The sequence below is a fragment of the Lampris incognitus genome, chromosome 2 (assembly GCF_029633865.1).
Source record: "Lampris incognitus isolate fLamInc1 chromosome 2, fLamInc1.hap2, whole genome shotgun sequence".
Lineage (NCBI taxonomy): Eukaryota > Metazoa > Chordata > Actinopteri > Lampriformes > Lampridae > Lampris > Lampris incognitus.
This window is the reverse complement of record NC_079212.1, coordinates 73,023,562-73,044,639: the sequence shown is the minus strand read 5'-3', so window position 1 is coordinate 73,044,639 and position 21,078 is coordinate 73,023,562. Positions and strand designations below refer to the sequence as shown.

General features: G+C 44.3%; 1 protein-coding gene across 1 annotated transcript in view; it reads right to left on the bottom strand.

Moving 5' to 3' along the window:
- Positions 1–18,816, bottom strand: part of tafazzin (tafazzin, phospholipid-lysophospholipid transacylase) — a 51,308-nt gene extending 32,492 nt beyond the window's left edge. The window contains exons 1-8 of the mRNA XM_056274439.1: positions 18,786–18,816; positions 14,489–14,654; positions 13,654–13,782; positions 13,520–13,565; positions 13,280–13,365; positions 7,075–7,155; positions 6,886–6,927; positions 3,652–3,714 (exon numbers count right to left, since the gene is read on the bottom strand). Of these exons, the coding sequence (XP_056130414.1) occupies positions 3,652–3,714; positions 6,886–6,927; positions 7,075–7,155; positions 13,280–13,365; positions 13,520–13,565; positions 13,654–13,782; positions 14,489–14,597 (556 nt within the window). The 5' untranslated portion in view covers positions 14,598–14,654; positions 18,786–18,816. The remainder of the gene's footprint in view (positions 1–3,651; positions 3,715–6,885; positions 6,928–7,074; positions 7,156–13,279; positions 13,366–13,519; positions 13,566–13,653; positions 13,783–14,488; positions 14,655–18,785) is intronic.
- Between the last annotated feature and the right edge of the window lie 2,262 nt (positions 18,817–21,078).

The window sequence follows — 21,078 nt, the reverse complement described above, 5'->3', positions numbered from 1 at the left end:
CTTCCGTCTGGCCACTCCACCATAAAGGCCTGATTGGTGGAGTGCTGCAGAGATGGTTGTCCTTCTGGAAGGTTCTCCCATCTCAACAGAGGAACGCTGGCGCTCTGTCAGAGTGACCATCGGGTTCTTGGTCATCTCCCTGACCAAGGCCCTTCTCCCCCGATTGCTCAGTTTGGCTGGGCGGTCAGCTCAGCTCTAGGAAGAGTCCTAGTGGATCCAAACTTCTTCCATTTACGAATGATGGAGACCACTGTGCTCTTCGGGACCTACAAAGCTGTAGAATTTTTTTTGTACCCTTCCCCAGATCTGTGCCTCGATGCAATCCTGTCTCAGCGGTCCACAGACAATTCCTTTGACTTCATGGCTTGGTTTCTGCTCTGACATGCACTGTCAACAGTGGGACCTTATATAGACAGGTATGTGCCTTTCCATATCATGTACAATCAATTGAATTTACTACGGGTGGACTCCAATCAAGACGTAGAAACATCTCAAGGATGGTCAGTGGAAACAGGATGAACCTGAGCTCAATTTTGAGTGTCAAAGCAAAGGGTGTGAATACTTATGTACATGCAATATTTCAGTTTTTATTTTTTATTTATTTTCATATTTCTTTTAAATTTATTTCTGATTTTTCCCTTTTTTCTCCCAATTTAGTGGCCAATCGATCCCTATTTTAATTCAAACACCCACCCTCGTACTGCATGCGTTCGCCAACTGCATCGCTCCGGTCGGCAGTCTCGAAGGAGACCGCCTCCCCACTTTCGTGACAAGGCGACTCCAGGCCGAACCACTGTTTTTTTCCGACACACACAGAGACGCATTCACATGACGAACACAAGCCGACTCCGCCCAGACAGCATTGCCAATGATTGCTGCTTCATCGAGTCCGGCCATAGTTGGATCTGACAAGACCGGGGCGCGAACCCCAGTCCCCAGTGGGCAACTGCATCGACACAAAGCCGATGCTTAGACCGCTACACCACCGCGGACCCCTCAGTTTTTTATTTTTAATAAATTTTCAAAAATTTCTACAAAACCTTTTTCACTTTGTCATTATGGGGTATGGTGTGTAGATTGATGAGGAAAAAAAAGGAATTTAATCCATTTTGGAATAAGGCTGTAACATAACAAAATGTGGGGAAAGTGAAGGGGTGTGAATACTTTCCGGATGCACTGTACCTTCAGCGTTAATAGTGCCTTCACAGATGTGCAAGTTACCCATGCCATGGGCACTAACACACCCCCATACCATCACATACGCTGGCTTTTGAACTTTGCACTGATAACAATCTGGATGGTCCTTTTCCTCTTTCGCCCGGAGAACACGACGTCCATGAATTCCAAAAACAATTTGAAATGTGGACTCGTGAGACCACAGCACACTTTTCCACTTTGCGTCAGTCCATCTCAGATGAGCTCGGGCCCAGAGAAGCCGGCGGCGTTTCTGGGTGTTGTTGATATATGGCTTTCGCTTTGCATGGTAGAGCAAGAGTAACTTGCACTTGTAGATGTAGCGATGAACTGTGTTAACTGATGATGGTTTTCCCAAGTGTTCCTGAGCCCACGTGGTAATATCCTTTACAGAATGATGTCGGTTTTTAATGCAGTGCCGCCTGAGTAATCAAAGGTCACGGGCATTCAATGTTGGTTTTCGGCCTTGCTGCTTACGTGCAGAGATTTCTCTGGATTCTCTGAATCTTTTGATCATATTATGTACTGTAGATGATGAAATCCCTAAATTCCTTGCAATTGTACGTTGAGAAACGTTGTTCTTAAACTGTTGGACTATTTGCTCACGCAGTTGTTCACAAAGTGGTGAACCTCACCCCATCCTTGTTTGTGAATGACTGAGCCTTTCGGGGATGCTCCTTTTATACCCAATCATGACACTCACCTGTTTCCAATTAACCTGTTCACCTGTGGAATGTTCCAAACAGGTGTTTTTTGAGCATTCCTCAACTTTCCCAGTCTTTTGTTGCCCCTGTCCCAGCTTCTTTGGAACATGTTGCAGGCATCAAATTCAAAATGAGAGAATATTTGGAAAAAAACAATAACATTTATCAGTTTGAATATTAAATATCTTGTCTTTGTAGTGTATTTAATTGAATATAGGTCAAAAAGGATTTGCAAATCATTGTATTCTGTCTTTATTCACATTTTACACAACGTCCCAACTTCATTGGAATTGGGGTGAGTACACTGATCAGCCAAAACATTAAAACCACCTGCCTAATATTGTGTAGATCCCCTCTTGCCACAAAACAGCTCTGACCCGTCGAGATATGGACTCCACAAAACCTCTGACGGTGTCCTCTGGTAACTGGCACCAAGACGTTAGCAGCAGATCCTTTAAGTTCTGTAAGTTGTGAGGTGGGGCCTCCACGGATCAGACCTGTATTTCCAGCACATCCCACTGATGCTCGATCAGGTTGAAATCTGGGGAATTTGGAGGTCAAAGCAACACCTTGAAGTCTTTTTAATGTTCCTCAAACCATTCCTGAACAATGTGTGCAGTGTGGCAGGGTGCATTGTCCTGCTGAAAGAGACCACTGCCATCAGGGAATACCATTGCCATGAAGGGGTGTAGCTGGTCTGCAACCATGTTTACATAGGTGTTGTGTCAAAGTAACAGCCACATGAATGCCAGGACCCAAGGTTTCCCAGTAGAATACTGCCCAGAGAATCACACTGCCTCCACCGGCTTGCCTTCTTCCCATAGCGCATCCTGCTGCCATCTCTTCCCCAGGTAAATGACACACTAACACCTGACCATCCACAAAATATTAAAGAAAACCTGATTCATCAGACCAGGCCACCTTCTTCCACTGCTCTATGGTCCACTTCTGATGCTCACATGCCAATTGTAGGCAATTTCAGCAGTGGAGAGGGGTCATCATGGGCCCTCTGACTGGTCTGCAGCTACACAGCTCCACACACAGGAAGCTGTGATGCACTGTGTGTTGTGACACCTGTCTATCATAGCCAGCATTCACTTTTTCAGCAATCTGAGCTACAGTAGCTCTTCTGTGGGATCGGACCAGACAGGCTAGCCTTCAATCCCCACAAGCATCAGTGAATCTTGGGTGCCCATGACCCTGTCGCTGGTTCTGTGGTTGTCCTTCCTTGGACCACTTTTGGTAGGTACTGACCACTATATACCGGGAACACCACACAAGACATGCCGTTATGGAGATGCTCTGACCCAGTCGTCTAGCCATCACAATTTGGCCCTCATCAGAATCGCTCAGGTCCTTACGCTTGTCCATTTCTCCTTCTTCCAACACATCAACTACAAGAACTGACTGTTCACTTGCTGCCTGATATATCCCACCCCTTGACAGATGCCATTGCGACGAGATCATATTATTCACTTACCTGTCAGTGGTTTTAATGTTTTGGCTGATCAGTGTAAATCTCTGTTACTCTTCTACTATTCACTGACAAAGCAGAAACTACAAAAATAATAAAAGAAATAAAAACCCAGAGCAAATACTGAAACATGGGACGACTATAATGAATTTACCATGTTGTCCTGTACATTTTATGTGAGTAACCACAGAGACTGATTCTTTGTATGTGTAAATTATTCTGACACAATTTGGGTGAGTATTGAAATGGATGTTGAGTGTGTCTCTGTTATGTACTCACCCACATGCCATAGGGGTAGAATGATGGGGTTTAGGGAGCACTCTGCTATAAGACGGCCAACGCCTGAAATATAGGAAAATACATAGCAGTAGATCAGATTAAATTAGATTGTATTATACTTTGCAAAAAATTCTCTGGAATTCATTTGCGTTTCATGTTTCCAATTTATAAAAGACAACACAGCATTATAACAATACAAGAGCACAGAGAATTCATTACATAGTACACAGTTACCGTAAATAAATTTTGCTAGTCAGAATACTGACATTTTACACTTTCACAATGCATACTAACACACATCCAAGAACAACATTGTTTCCCAGAGTGCAGAGGTATATAGTAGATTATATACTGCAGAGATTGTATTACACACAGACATTGTGATCTGTAGTGACAGTAGGATGGAGGTTGAGGAGAGCCTGGAGAGGTGGAGGCAGGGTCCGAAATTAACTTTTTGGCTTACCGGCCAAGGGGACTGGTAGATGAAAAAATCTACCGGCCAAGCATATTTTTTACCGGCAAAAATAATTAGTAGCCTTTTTTGTGCCATACAAACGTTTTCAGTACATATCAATGAGAGAATAAGGTATTGTGTTGAATAAGAGGTTTTAAAAATGTGCCGATTTGAAGCAAAAATATATTTATGTAAAATCAGTCAATGGTTAATGATAAAATGTTACAAGTATGATTTCATGTTTTATTTGCAGTATTATTGTAACTACTCGAGTGCTCCACATGCCCATCCCTAGTCCCAGACTACTTTTCACTCTACAGCAGCCACTTTCTTTGCACCGTCCATGAAGTCTGGCCTCCTGCTCCTGACAGACTCTTGGTGCCACAGATCAACAGGACTGGTTGGGTCATACTCCCTGATCTCGGGAGATGACAGCTGCACCATCAGGAGATCCGAGAGTGTGACTGAGTTGAGGTTTTTTTTTTTTTTTATCATTTTTATTTCTGATTTTTCCCCTTTTTCCCTCCCAATTTAGTGGCCAATCGATCTCTATTTTAGTTCAGACATCCATCCTCGTACTGCATGCGTTCGCCAACTGCATCTCTCCGGCCAGCAGTCTCGAAGGAGACCGCCTCCCCATTTTCGTGACAAGGTGAATCCAGGCCGAACCACTGCTTTTTCTGACACACCCAGAGACGCATTCATGTGACGGACACAAGCTGACTCCGCCCCCCTCCCGAAGACAGCGTTGCCAATTATTGCTGCTTCCTCGAGTCCGGCCATAGTTGGATCTGACGAGACCGGGGCGCGAACCCCAGTCCCCAGTGGGCAACTGCATCAACACAAAGCCGATGCTTTGACCGCTACACCACTGCGGACACACCAATCAGTTTTAACCTGTTTCATGGTGTTGAAGCTAGCAAACTAGGTGTTACATACTAGTGCTAGCTGGCTAACGTTAGCTACAGCCAACACTTTGTTTACGCTGTATAAGGATATTTTGAGAAGACAACTAAATTCACTTACTCGCACATCCATTCGAAGTCGGAGAGATTTTCATGCTGGTCTGCTCAAACATGGCTATGAACGCCTTTACGGAGGATGTTGTGAGGACAGGCTCCAATTGAGCCCGAGAGGCACTCATACAGGTAATGTGACATCTGGAGGTCTCATATTCCTTGGTGTTTTCTGCCTTCATTATCTTGTTACCGATGACAAATGAATTGCTACGGTTTTTGGCATACTGGCGACAGACGGAGCAACTCATTATCACGGTCTGTGCATTATACTCCAGCCAGCCTCTCGCAGCTCCTTTATCGTCATACCTCCACTTTTCACTAAACTTTCTTTTTTTCGGTTTGGTGGTGATGGTGGCTTCTTCCTCCTCTTCGGGGCATGGTTGTCTTTTTCATGGTGGTTTTGCGCCTTCTAAATATCGCCATGTAACTGGTGTTGCTCGCTAACGTTAGTTAAAAGAATAGAGTAGGCTAGTACCGAGTGTGACGGGTGCTGCTGTCATTGTTCCTCTCGAGTGTGTGCGTAATGTTACCCGCCAGTAGCATCTAGCAACATTCTAATGCACTTTGATTGGTTAATTTCTGTTATTGCTGTTGCTATGTTAATGTTCTAATGCGCTTTGGTTGGTTAATTTCTGTAATTATTGTTGCTAGGTTATTCCTGTTGCTAAGGAGAGAGGGAGAAAGAGCGAGAGAGATGGGGGGGATTAAGTGGTTGGATTTCACTTTTTTTGTTACTCGCCATGTGGCGGGTAGGCTTCTGAGATTTACTTGCCAATCAGAAAATCTACTCGCCTTTGGAGGGTGGCGAGTGTTGTTAATTTCGGACCCTGGGTGGGGGTATATACTGGAGAGAAGAGGAATGAAAGTCAGTAGGAGCAAGACGGAATTTCTATGCTTGAATGAGAGGGAGGACAGTGGAATGATGAGGATGGAAGTAGAGGTGACGAAGGTGTATGAGTTTACATACTTCGGGTCAACTGTCCAAAGTAACAGGGAGTGCAGAAGAAAGGTGAAGAAGAGAGTGCAGGCAGGGTGGAGTGGGTGGAGAAGAGAGTCAGGAGGGATTTGTGACAGAAGGGTACCAGCAAGAGTTAAAGGGAAGGTTTACAAGATGGTAGTGAGACCAGCTATGTTATATGGTTTGGAGACAGTGGCACTGATGAAAAAACAGGAGGTGGAGATGGAGGCGGTATAGTTGAAGATGATAAGATTTTCATTGGGAGTGATGAAGAAGGACAAGGATTAGGAGCGGGTATATTAGAGGGACAGCTCAGGTTGTACGGTTTGGAGACAAAACAAGAGAGGCAAGATTGAAATGGTTTGTACATGTGTGGAGGAGAGATGCTGGGTATATTGGGAGAAGGATGCTGAATATGGAGCTGCCAGGGAAGAGGGCAAGAGGAACGCCAAAGAGGAGGTTTATGGATGTGGTAAGGGAGGACATGCAGGTGGCTGGTGTGACAGAGGAAGATGCAGAGGACAGGAAGAAATGGAAACGGATGATCTGCTGTGGTGACCTCTAACGGGAGCAGCCGAAAGTAGTAGTAGTAGATTGTACTACACAGAGTAACTAAGCATGAGCTACCTTTGAATTTAATAAGCTACTATACTTAATTCTAGCCCAAACCTCAACTTAACCATCAACATGGGTACAAAAACTATGTAAAAATGTTTAAACCAGTCTTTCAACAAAATGTATTTCATTTGGTGTCAAAAACACTTCAGAATATATTATTTGTTAAAATAACTATAGTAACTCACCCCACTTCAGCCGTATGAACTCCTCAGTTAAATTGACTTTGCCTGTTGAATGACATGTGACAGTAGAGACAGATCACGTGTGTTAGCCATGTTAATCAACAGACACTACTGCAGTCCTGGTAGAAGAGATGAAGATGGGAGACACATGACGTTATCAGTGAAGATGAAGCAGAGAGAAGGGCAGCGTACCCTCTGGAAAAATATGAACCCACTCTCCTCTGTTCAGCTTGTCCAGGATGAAGTCCATGCCTCTCTGGTAAACACCGTCCCCTGAAGAACACATGACACCATGATCATTATGAACCAAGAGAGGCAGTCTGTGGTCTTTTTGTAATGACATTAATGACACCTACTAGATGAGGAATGGTAAACCATCCAATTCCCACACTGCTCCCAAGTGTCCCTGTGCACAGCAGCTAATGACAGCTTCAGTGTCATTAAATTTCATTAGCTGGGCGAGCAGTTAGCTAGGCTAACAGCTAGCCTATGTAGACCGGCAGTTCCGACAGTCATCCTGGCTGGGTTTCATTCTCTGGACAGTGGAGTTTTTGGACTGTGTTGTACTGGGTGGACTGTGTTGTTAACTTTTGTTTTTATTTATTTATTTGCTTTGTTCTCTCTGCTTTGTATGTTTTTGGTGGTGTTGTTTTTGGATATGTGTTTTTGTCTTTTGTATTGCACTGCCGTGAGCTGGGGGAAACTGAATTTCATTTCTTTTGTGTACGTAGTACATAAGATGAAATGACAAATAAATTGTTCCTGATTCCTGATTTTACTATAAGTGTCCACCCTGAGAAAAGGAGAGTCTTATTTTCCTGCTCAGGCGATACCAGCGGCTGGGGATCTAGCCTTTCCATTCATGACGCACAGAATCCACAGACATAGGATGTGACTGAGGCTTTGACACGGTCACATTAAGTACACACATTCCTCCAGTTGGGTCAAAGTGGCTTTTTTTCCTCCCTTTTTGTCCCCAATTTTACCTGGCCAATAACCCCACTCTTCCGAGCCTTCCCAGTCGCTGCTCCACCACCTCTGCCAAGCCGGGGAGGGCTGTAGACTACCACATGCCTTCTCCGATACATGTGGAATCACCAGCTGCTTCTTTTCACCTGACAGTTTGATAAACACCTGCCACTGAGAATGCACAAGCCAGTGCATTCTCAGTGCCAGTCCCAAGCCCGGACAAATGGGGAAGGTTGCGTCAGGAAGGGCATCCAGAGTAAAATCTTTGCCAAATCAAATAAGCGGATCATAAATAAGATTTCCATACCGCATCGGTCGAGGCCCGGGTTACCAATGACCGCCACCGGTACTATTAACCAGCAGGGTGCCGGTGGAAACTATGCTACTGTTGGGCGAAGGACAAGAAGAGGGAGAAAGCATGTCCAGAGGCAGCTAGAGAGGAGGAAGGGTAGGCGTGTGGAGGTGAGAGTCAGAATTTTGAATGTTGGCACTATGACTGGTAAAGGGAGAGAGCTGGCTGATGTGATGGAAAGAGGAAAGGTAGGCATAACTGTGTGTGCAAAAGACCAGGTGGAAGGGGAGTTAGGCCAGGAGTATCGGAGTTGGGTTCAAACTCTTCTACCATGGTGCGAATGGGAGGAGAAATGGGGTAGGAGTAATTCTAAAGGAAGAGTATATCAAGAGCGTGCTGGAGGTGAAGAGAGTGTCCAACAGAGTGATGAGTATGAAGCTGGAAATTGAAGGTGTATCGCTGAATTTTATCAGCGCAATTTGGGTGTGAGATGGACGAGAAAGAAGAATTCTGGAGTGAGTTGGATGATATGGTGGAGAGGGTACCCAAGGAGGAGAGAGTGGTGATTGGAGCAGACTCAAGGGACATGTTGGTGAAGAGAACAGAGGTGATGAGGAGGTGATGGGCAGGTATGTAGTCAAGGAGAAGAATGTGGAAGGATAGATGGTGGTGGATTTTGTGAAAAGGATGGAAATGCCATTTCAAGAAGAGGGAGGAACACAGGGTGACGTACAAGAGTGGAGGAAAGTGCACACAGTGGACTATATTTTATGTAGAAGGTGCGATCTTAAAGGGGTTGGAAACTGCAAGGTAGTGACAGGACAGAACGTAGCTAGGCAGCATTGGATGATGGTCTGTAGGATGACTTTGGAGACCAAGAAAAGGAAGCAAGTGAAGACACAGCCAAAGATCAAATGGTGGAAGTTGAAGAACGGAAGTTGAAGAAGGAAGACTGTTGTGTGGAGTTCAGGCAGAAGTTAAGACAGGCACTGGGTGGTAGTGAAGAGTTGCCAGATGGCTGGGCAACCACTGCAGAAATAGTGAGGGAGACAGCTAGGAAGGTACTTGGTGTGTCATCAGGACAGAGGAAGGGAGACAAGGAGACTTGGTGGTGGAATGAGGAAGTACAGCAAAGGATACAAAGGAAGAGGCTGGCAAAGAAGAAGTGGGATAGTCAGAAATATGAAGAAAGTAGACAGGAGTACAAGGAGATGCAGTGTAAAGTGAAGAGAGAGGTGGTAAAGGCGAAGGAAGAGGTGTATGGTGAGTTGTATGACAGGCTAGACACTAAGGAGGAGAAAAGGACTTGTACCGATTGGCTAGACAGAGGGACCGAGCTGGGAAGGATGTGCGGCAGGATAGGGTGACGAAGGATAGAGATGGAAATGTGCTGACAAGCGAGGAGAGTGTGCTGAGAAGGTGGAAGGAGTAGTTTGAGGGGCTGATGAATGAAGAAAATGAGAGAGAAGGTTGGATGATGTAGGAATAGTGAATCAGGAAGTTCTGTGGATTAGCAAGGAGGAAGTGAGGGAAGGTATGAAGAGGATGAGAAGTGGAAAGGCAGCTGGTCCTGATGACATACCTGTGGAGGCATGGAGATGTTTAGGAGAGATGGCAGAGGGGTTTTTAACTAGATTGTTTAACACAATCTCGGGAAAGTGAGAGGATGCCTGAGGAGTGAAGAAGAAGCATACTGGTACCGATTTTCAAGAACAAGGGAGATGTGAAAAACTGTATCAACTACTACAGAGGTATAAAGTTGATCAGCCACAGCATGAAGATTTGGGAAAGAGTAATAGAAGCTAGGTTAAGAGGAGAGGTGACGATTAGCGAGCAGCAGTATGGTTTCATGCCACGAAAGAGCACCACAGATGCGATGTTTGCTTTGAGAATGTTGATTGAGAAGTATAGAGAAGGCCAGAAAGAGTTGCATTGTGTCTTTGTAGATTTAGAGAAAGCATACGACAGGGTGCCGAGAGAGGAGGTGTGGTATTGTACGAGGAAGTCAGGAGTTGCAGAGAAGTATGTAGGAGTGGTGCAAGATATGTATGAGGGAAGTGTGACAATGGTGAGGTGTGCGGTTGGAATGACAGATGGGTTCAAGGTGGAGGTGGGATTACATCAAGGATCGGCTCTGAGCCCTTTTTTGTTTGCAATGGTGATGGACAGGTTGACGGACAAGATCAGGCAGGAGTCTCCATGGACGATGATGTTCGCGGATGACATTGTGATCTGTAGCAAGAGTAGGGTGCAGGTTGAGGAGAGCCTGGAGAGGTGGAGGTATGCACTGGAGAGAAGAGGAATGAAAGTCAATAGGAGCAAGACGGAATACCTATGCATGAATGAGAGGGAGGACAGTGGAATGATGAGGATGGAAGGAGTGGAGGTGACGAAGGCATATGAGTTCAAATATTTGGGGTCAACTGTCCAAAGTAACAGGGAGTGCAGGAGAGAGGTGAAGAAGAGAGTGCAGGCAGGGTTGGAGTGGGTGGAGAAGAGTGTCAGGAGTGATTTGCGACAGAAGGGTACCAGCTAGAGTTAAAGGGAAGGTTTACAAGATGGTTGTGAGACCAGCTATGTTATATGGTTTGGAGACAGTGGTACTGACGAAAAGACAGGAGGCGGAGCTGGAGGTGGCAGAGTTGAAGATGATAAGATTTTCACTGGGAGTGACGAAGAAGGACAGGATTAGGAATGATTATATTAGAGGGACCGCTCAAGTTGGATGGTTTGGAGACAAAGCAAGAGAGGTAAAATTGAGATGGCTTGGACATGTGTGAAGGAGAAATGCTGGGTATATTGGGAGAAGGTTGCTGAATATGGAGCTGCCAGGAAAGAGGAAAAGAGGAAGGCCAAAGAGGAGGTTTATGGATATGGTGAGGGAGGACATGCAGGTGGCTGGAGTGACAGAGGAAGACGCAGAAGACAGGAAGAAATGGAAACGGATGATCCGCTGTAGCGACCCCTAACAGGAGCAGCTGAAAGTAGTAGTAGTAGTAGTTTGATAAACACCTCTCTTCTCTCAGGCTGTGTTCCAGCTGCTTTCAAACATGCTGTAGCACAGCCCTTCATCAAAAGCAGCAATCTTGATCCCTTTGTTCTTCCTAATTTTACGCCAATTTCTACGTTGCCTTTTCTTTCAGAAGTCTTAGAGAAAGCAGTTTTTGTACAATTACAAACGCAAATAGAAATTAATGGCATTTCTGAAAAGTTCCAGTCTGGTTTCAAATCACGTCACAGCACTGAAACAGCCCTTTTAAGAGTTTTTAATGATCTTCTTTTAACTATGGACTCTGGGAACTCTGCTGTTCTGGTGCTTTTGGACCTGACTGTTGCCTTTGACACAGATGACCATAATATTCTTTTATCACGTCTTGAGCTCCATTAAAGGTACTGCCCTAGAATGGTTCAAGTCTTATCTGTCAAATAGAAGCTTTTCTGTCCATATAGACCAATTCTCTTCAGCTGCAACCTAAATTAACTGTGGGGTCCCTCAAGGCTCCGTTTTGGGCCCCATTCTCTTCTCATTGTATATGCTGCACTTGGGGACCATTTTTAAAAAACATATGTCTTTTCATTGTTTTGCTGATGATTTGCAAATCTATTTGCCTATAAAAACAAACAGCAGAGATTCTATACAGGCTTTGCTGAGTCGTTTAAAGGATGTCAAAACATGGATGGAGTTAAACTTCCTGAAACTAAATTATTGTATATGGACAACCTGATCTTCTGGTTGGTTATGATAGTGCTCTTGGCCCTTTAGCTTCCTACAGCCACTCTTCTGTTAGGAATATTGGTGTGATGTTTGGCAGCTCTTTTAACTTTGATAAACAAATAAGCTCAGTAGTCAAAACACGTTCTTTTCAATTACGACTTATGGGAAAAGTAAAGGCCTACTTCCCTCCAAATGATCTTGAAAGGGTAATTCATGCATTTATTACCTCTCGTTTGGATTATTGTAACTCATTGTATGTTAGTGTAGCTCAGTCGTCACTTCATCGCCTGCAGCTTGTACAAAATGCAGCTGCTCGCCTGCTGACAGGAAAGAAGCGACGTGATCACAAAACGCCTGTACTGGCCTCCCTTCATTGGCTTCCTGTCTATTTTAGGATCCAGTTTAAGATTTTATTACTTGTTTTTAAGTCTTTAAATGGGCTGGCACCATCTTATGTATCTGAGCTAATACATCATCATACACCAGTCAGAGCATTCAGGTCAATAAACCAGATGCCCTTACATGTTCCCAGATCCAGGCTTAAGAATAGGGGCCACAGAGCCTTTGCAGTGGCTACCCCTGATCTCTGAAACAACTTGCCAGTACACATAAGATCTGCTCAGAACCTAGAGACTTTTAAATCTTTGTTAAAGACCTACCTCTTCTCGCTGGCATTCAATTCAAGTTGAGCTTAACACCGTGATTTTATTGTGGAAATATACTTTTACTCTCATGTTTTATTGTTTACATTTTGATTTCTTTATTTTATTATGTCTTCTTTACATATATTTTTATATTCATATGTGTCACTTATTTTATATTGTACTTTAAGCTTGTGCAGCACTTTGGTTCAACTGTGGTTGTTTTAAATGTGCTATATAAATAAACTTGACTTGACAGTGAGAAGTCTCACCAGGGGGACTTAGCGCGCGGCAGGATCACGCTATTCCCCCCAGTTCCCCCTCCCCCCTGAACAGGCGCCCCTGACCGACCAGAGGAGGTGCGAGTGCAGTGACCAGGACACATACCCACATCCAGCTTCCCACCCGCAGACACGGCCAATTGTGTCTGTAGGGATGCTCGAGCAAGCCAGAGGTAACACGGGGATTCCAACCAGCAACTGATTTTACTTTAAGTGTCCACCCTGAGAAAAGGAGATTCTTATTTTCCTGCTCACGCATACCAGCGGCTAGGGATCTAATCTTTCCATTCATGATGCACAGAATCAACAGATGGAGGATGTGACCGAGGCTTTGACATGGTCACATTAAGTAGACACCTTCCTCCCCCTGAGATGATCGGCTCAAAGTGGTTTTACTGCTACCATAGCCATGTAGGAGAAACACATGCTCTCTCACATATATGCAAATGAATTACTGTTCTTTTAATAAAAACTGGAAAAAAAAAGAAATACTGCTAACCTCTGCAGACTGGGACACACTTGCCACGGCTGAAAAACCTGGAGTGTAGTTCTCTTGTAAAACAGATGTCTGATGCTGCTGGGGTCCTGCCCAAACACAGGCAAGTGTTATCCAATATCAGCCCATGACATTATGCCCATAGACCATCATACACTGACTGCTGTTTATAACGACTTGTTTAAAGTGACTGCAGGGCCACTACCCATTAAAGACACTGGATGGCAGATAAGCTCAACTCACCAGCGCATCTTGTTGAAGCTCCACAACTGTCTGAGCTTTAGCACTCCTGTCACAAAAACAGTTGATCCCGCTATTCATCTAGCCATAGTTGTTCTTAAAAGTTTTTAAAAAAAAGTAACAGCTTTTGTTCTTACCCCAGATGTGTGGGTCATCCATGCAGGACTGATGATTGGATAATGTGATAAGGGGTGTGTCTAACGGGCGCTGGTCAATCAGGTCCAATAGAACCTCATGGTTATGAATTGTCAAGTAGTTCATGTACCCTAGAGAGGAATCGGGAGGAAGTAGAGGTAAATTAACGAAATAGTCAAAGTGAGAGAGGACTGACCTGAAAACTACTACTGACAACCTACAACCTACTGAGAACTTGTGTATTAATAACCACACAGGTAAGGAGATGGGTATGTCTTTATTTGTGTTAGATGTGCATTTATTTTCTATTCTTTTTTTTTTTTTTTTGATTTCCTCCCTCTTTTTCTCCCCAGTTGTACTCGGCCAATTATACCACTCTTCCGAGCCATCCCGGTCATAGCTCCACTGCCTCTGCCGATCCAGGGAGGGCTGCAGACCACCACATGCCTCCTCCGATACACGTGGAGTCACCAACCGCTTCTTTTCACCTGACAGTGAGGAGTTTCACCAGGGGGACGTAGTGCGTGGGAGGATCACACTACTCCCCCCAGTTCCCCCTCCTCCCCGAACAGGGGCCCCGACCGACCAAAAGAGACGCTAGTGCAGCGACCAGGACACATACCCACATACAGCTTCCCACCCACAGACACGGCCAATTGTGTCTGTAGGGACGCCCGACCAAGCTGGAGGTAACACAGGGAACTGGCGATCCCCGTGTTGGTAAGCAACAGAATAGACCGCTACGCCACCCGGACGCCCCATGTGTGTATGTTATTGGTTGACATCTATGGTATTCTGCATGGTCTCAGGATCCAGAGCTCTATGGCAGCAACTTACTGGTCCAGAAGAGCGAGTAGGAGCCCACCATACCCATGACCAGACAGCTGGAGATCCTCCAGGCCAAATGCGGACACTGTAGAAAGGGCCATTTCACCTCCAGGGGCATCACAGCACACGACCACCTACACTACATCCACACATACACACGTCCACCTGCACGCCACTACATAATGAGGCACAGGCAAGAGAGGAATTCACATGCCTTTCTTTCAAAGCAAGTAAGTCAAACACAGACAGGATCCTCAGCTACACATATCATCTGTACATGACATCATTCTGTCACACATCACAAGAGCCAAATGAAACATGTCCAAGCTGCGGTAAAGTTGGTTTTCTTTTGGATATTTTTTTGGTATTCAACCATTCGGTCTATTAAACACTCTAACCATTTGACTTTATGACGTCAGATACATCACAAAACATGCTGATTTATACTCTTCATGCACCAAAAGCGTGGTGTGGGGTATATTTCACCCATTTGATATGTATTTTCCAGGCTTTCTGATGTGTAAATATCAATGTAACTCCGTGACCACCACCCTCAATGCTGTCAAACATGGTCTGGAAACACATTAATTTCACATACATATAACAAGACATTTTATATATATATTTATATCTATATGTATATCTATCTATCTATATGTATATAAATAATCCAGTGAGTCAAGTAACTTCTTTATGAGACAGTACAAGCCTGTTTCATGCCATAAACAATCATCAGCTGTCAATAAAGCTACTCCGGAAAGAACACACCATTTACTAACTTGTTATGTTATGCACATCACATGCACAACGTCCAATGGGGAAGGGAGACGTGCGACATTAAAAAATTCAAAAACACCGGCTCGCTAATGGTCCAATGGGGGGGGGGGGGTAATTTGTCTATTGGCATGATTTATTTATAATTACAAAATAGGTGCTTATATCTACGTCTGCAGCTGCTGGCCAATTCATTCCTGTTATTCAATGTGGACATTTGTGGCTTGCAGATGATAAAATATGTGTCGGTTAGACACAGATTACACATTGTACTACTGGTTGAATATGTTTTGTTTTTTTGAGAGGATTTTCCAGGTGGTTGAATAATTATTGTTTCTGTCCACCAATGACCAAATATAAGGGCTTAAACATGTGACATTCTTTAAATGGTTGTTTCTAAAGCTACACGTGTGCACAAAGTCCTTCATTCCCTGTCATTTCACTGCCACACTCCAATAGTAAGCTGTAAGTACGTACCTATAATTATATGTATATACCTTATTTGTGAAGCACTTTGAATCTGTATGTTTTAAGAAGTGCTATTTTAATAAAATTATTATTATTATTATTATTATTATTATATAAAAACACTGAAAGGTACTTTTAAAGCCACTTTATTTTGTTATTGTATTGTTACAATGAAATGTGTTCTCTGCATGTAACCCATCCTATTGTATAGGAGCCGTGGGCAGCTGCAGCACCCGGGGACCAACTCCAGTTCTTCTTTCCACTGCCTTGCTCAGGGGCACAGACAGGAGTATTAACCCCAACATGCATGTCTTTTTAACGGTGGGAGGAAACCAGAGGAAATCCACCACAAGACATGGGGAGAACATGCAAACTCCACACAGAAAGGACCTGGATCGACCTGGAGTTCGAACCCAGGACCTTCTTGCTGTGGGGCAACAGTGCTAACCACCGGGCCACCATGCCCTACTTTACCTCAAACACGCCTTGTGGTATGTGCAGAATATTCATCTCTGTGCAGTATCTGTGTTTTGGCAAGATTTGCACAGATTGCGTCTTAGTTTAATAGAATTAAAGGTAGAAATGGTTAAAGTGTTTAATGGACCGACTGGCTGACTATTAAACGAATATCCACAAGAAAACTACCGTAGTCAGATTCAACTATGTTACAACCCAAGCCACACCGGTATATGTCGTCGACTTTGTGTCTTATGAGTATATTATTTTCAGATTCTTTGCCTATGACAATAAATTTGAGGAAAGAGCATATATCATAAATCTATTGATTATTCTAGATAACTCTACGTACATAAGTGCAAGTTTACAAAGACTGCTTTTTATTGTTTTTTATAAAAGTTTTGAACAGTACATAGAATATATTAATTCTAGTGCCAATAAAAGGGCCAGAAAACTGTAATGGCATGTCTGGCTGTAAAATATGCATGTAAATGAATTGTTTTCTTAGCTCGTGTCTTAAATGTTTTTCTTTTCTTTTCCTTTTTATCATTGTTTATTGTTTGATTGGCCTACCCCCCTGGCATGTTTGTTTGCACTGAAGTCATTCATGTTGTACAAATGTGAAATTTGTACGAGTTGTTGTCAATTAATCAATAAAGGTGAAAAAAATGTCGTCGACTTTGTGTGTTTTTCTACCCCCGGCAGTATTATAGACCCGTTTAATCCTACTGCAAAAGTATCGGTCAGCCATTATGTTCGTAACAGCCTTGCTTTGTTGTAATAACACTGACGGTTATCGTCCCGAAAACCTACATTAACCACCACCTGACTCGCTAACATGTCCTAGCTAAAAAAAACCTACATTAACCACCGCCTGACTTGTTAACATGGCCTAGCTAACTACACCTACATTAACCACCACCTGATTCGTTAACATGGCCTAGCTAACTAAACCTACATTAACCACCACCTGACTGGCTAAAATGGCCTAGCAAACTAAAACCTACATTAACCACCGCCTAACTCGTTAACATGGCCTAGCTACCTAAACCTACATTAACCACCACCTGACTCGCTAAAATGGCCTAGCTAACTAAAACCTACGTTAACCACCGCCTGACTCGTTAACATAGCCTAGCTAACTACACCTACATTAACCACCACCTGATTCGTTAACATGGCCTAGCTAACTAAACCTACATTAACCACCACCTGACTGGCTAAAATGGCCTAGCTAACTAAAACCTACATTAACCACCGCCTAACTCGTTAACATGGCCTAGCTAACTAAACCTACATTAACCACCACCTGACTCGCTAAAATGGCCTAGCTAACTAAAACCTACGTTAACCACCGCCTGACTCGTTAACATGGTCTAGCTAACTAAAACCTACATTAACCACCGCCTGACTTGTTAACATGGCCTAGCTAAATAAAACCTACATTAAGCACCACCTGACTCGCTAACATGGCCTAGCTAACTAAAACCTACAGTAACAACCACCTGACTGGCTAACATGGCCTAGCTAACTAAAACCTACATTAACCACCGCCTGACTGGCTAACATGGCCTAGCTAACTAAAACCTACAGTAACCGCCACCTGACTGGCTAACATGGCCTAGCTAACTAAAACCTACATTAATCACCGCCTGACTGGCTAACATGGCCTAGCTAACTAAAACCTACAATAACCACAGCCTAACTCGCTAAAATGGCCTATCTAACTAAAACCTACATTAACCACCGCCTGACTCGTTAACATGGCCTAGCTAACTAAACCTACATTAACCACCACCTGACTGGCTAAAATGGCCTAGCTAACTAAAACCTACATTAACCACCACCTGACTGGCTAACATGGCCTAGCTAACTAAAACCTACAGTAACCACCGCCTGACTGGCTAACATGGCCTAGCTAACTAAAACCTACATTAACTACCGCCTGACTGGCTAACATGGCCTAGCTAACTAAAACCTACAATAACCACCGCCTAACTCGCTAAAATGGCCTATCTAACTAAAACCTACATTAACCACCACCTGACTCGTTAACATGGCCTAGCTAACTAAACCTACATTAACCACCACCTGACTGGCTAAAATGGCCTAGCTAACTAAAACCTACATTAACCACCTGACTGGCTAACATGGCCTAGCTAACTAAAACCTACATAACCACCACCTGACTGGCTAACATGGCCTAGCTAACTAAAACCTACATAACCACCAGCTGACTGGCTAACATGGCCCAGCTAACTAAAACCTACATTAACCACCACCTGGCTCGCTAACATAGCCTAGCTAACAAAAACCTACATTAACCACCAGCTGACTGGCTAACATAGCCTAGCTAACTACAACCTATACTAACCACCACCTGACTCGCTAACATGGCCTAGCTAACTAAAACCTACATTAACCACCACCTGACCGGCTAACAGAAGCTAGCTAGCTACTGTTCAGTTCAGTAACAGCAGCAGCTAGGAGAGGGAAATGCGGGGCTCAAAATCATCTCTGGTCAGGTCTAGGGGGACCCCTCATAACCGGCAACCGCTGTATTATTATTATTAATTATTATTATTGTTATTATTAATACTACTGTCACCCCATGTCCTGTCCCGTGTCATCTGCCCGTGTTCCGAGGCACGACTTCCATGCAGTTGTTGTGACAGTTTAACCTTCGGCACTAATAAAAGTCGTCTGTCTAGAAAGTCACCGTTCATAGCCTTACAGTCAATCTTGGAAACTTTATATGAAGGAATTACTAAAAACCCAGCGGTTAAATTTAACACCACAAGACCAAAGCTCACGCCCAGCTCACCTCTCTGCAGACAGCTGGCACAGTAAAAAAAACATATTGGTTTACCCCGGAAGAGGAAGCTGTGCTGTGAATTGTGGGTATTGTATTTTTCCGTTTTATGGCGGTATGCAAAGGATTATTTTTGTCCAGGGATGATTCCTAAATAATAACAATTGAGCCATACACGCCCTGTTTCAGAGATGTTGTCTCTATCCCTCATGCCACGGCATACTGGAACCAGCTTGTAAATGACACAGCCTGGAAGAAGTAGTTCTGGATGCTTCCAATCACAAATGGGTCCGGGTTAGAGTAAAGCGGTGTCCTTGAAAATCATTCATTAATATCCCGTCAGTCACGACATGCAGAAATGTAAGAGTTGTAAACACGAACAGTTCTTTCTGTGGTGAACATCCAGAAACAGTGTTACACCTGTTCTGGCAACACCTGTGTTCTCGCACCAACACATTCTGGCAACACCTGTGTTCTCACATCAACACGTTCTGGCAACACCTTTGTTCTCACACCAACACATTCTGGCAACACCTGTGTTCTCACATCAACACATTCTGGCAACACCGGTGTTCTCACACCAACACGGTCTGGCAACACCGGTGTTCTCACACCAACACATTCTGGCAACACCGGTGTTCTCACACCAACACGTTCTGGCAACACCGGTGTTCTCACATCAACACGTTTTGGCAACGCCTTTGTTCTCACACCAACACATTCTGGCAACACCTTTGTTCTCACACCAACACGTTCTGGCAAAACCGGTGTTCTCACACCAACACATTCTGGCAACACCTTTGTTCTCACACCAACACGTTCTGGCAACACCTTTGTTCTCACACCAAGACATTCTGGCAACACCTGTGTTCTCACACCAACACATTCTGGCAACACCTGTGTTCTCACACCAACACGTTCTGGCAAACACCTGTGTTCTCACACCAACACGTTCTGGCAACACCTGTGTTCTCACAACAACACGTTTTGGCAAGACCTGTGTTCTCACATCAACACGTTCTGGCAACACCTTTGTTCTCACACCAACACATTCTGGCAACACCGGTGTTCTCACATCAACAGGTTCTGGCAACGCCTTTGTTCTCACACCAACACATTCTGGCAACACCTTTGTTCTCACACCAACACGTTCTGGCAACACCGGTGTTCTCACACCAACACATTCTGGCAACACCTGTGTTCTCACATCAACACGTTCTGGCAACACCTTTGTTCTCACACCAAGACATTCTGGTAACACCGGTGTTCTCACACCAACACATTCTGGCAACACCTGTGTTCTCACATCAACACGTTCTGGCATCACCTTTGTTCTCACACCAACACATTCTGGCAACACCTGTGTTCTCACATCAACACGTTCTGGCATCGCCTTTGTTCTCACACCAACACATTCTCGCAACACCGGTGTTCTCACACCAACACATTCTGGCAATACATGTGTTCTCACATCAACACTTTCAGGCATCACCTTTGTTCTCACATCAACACATTCTGGCAACACCTGTGTTCTCACATCAACACGTTCTGGCAACGCCTTTGTTCTCACACCAACACATTCTGGCAACACCTTTGTTCTCACACCAACACGTTCTGGCAAAACCAGTGTTCTCACACTAACACATTCTGGCAACACCTGTGTTCTCAACATCAACACGTTCTGACAACACCTTTGTTCTCACACCAACACATTCTGGCAACACCTGTGTTCTCACACCAACACATTCTGGCAACACCGGTGTTCTCACACCAACACGTTCTGGCAACACCTTTGTTCTCACACCAAGACATTCTGGCAACACCTGTGTTCTCACACCAACACGTTCTGGCAACACCGGTGTTCTCACACCAACACATTCTGGCAACACCTGTGTTTTCACATCAACACATTCTGGCATCACCGGTGTTCTCACATCAACAAATTCTGGCAACACCTGTGTTCTCACATCAACACGTTCTGGCAACGCCTTTGTTCTCACATCAACACATTCTGGCAACACCTTTGTTCTCACACCAACACGTTCTGGCAACACCGGTGTTCTCACACCAACACATTCTGGCAACACCT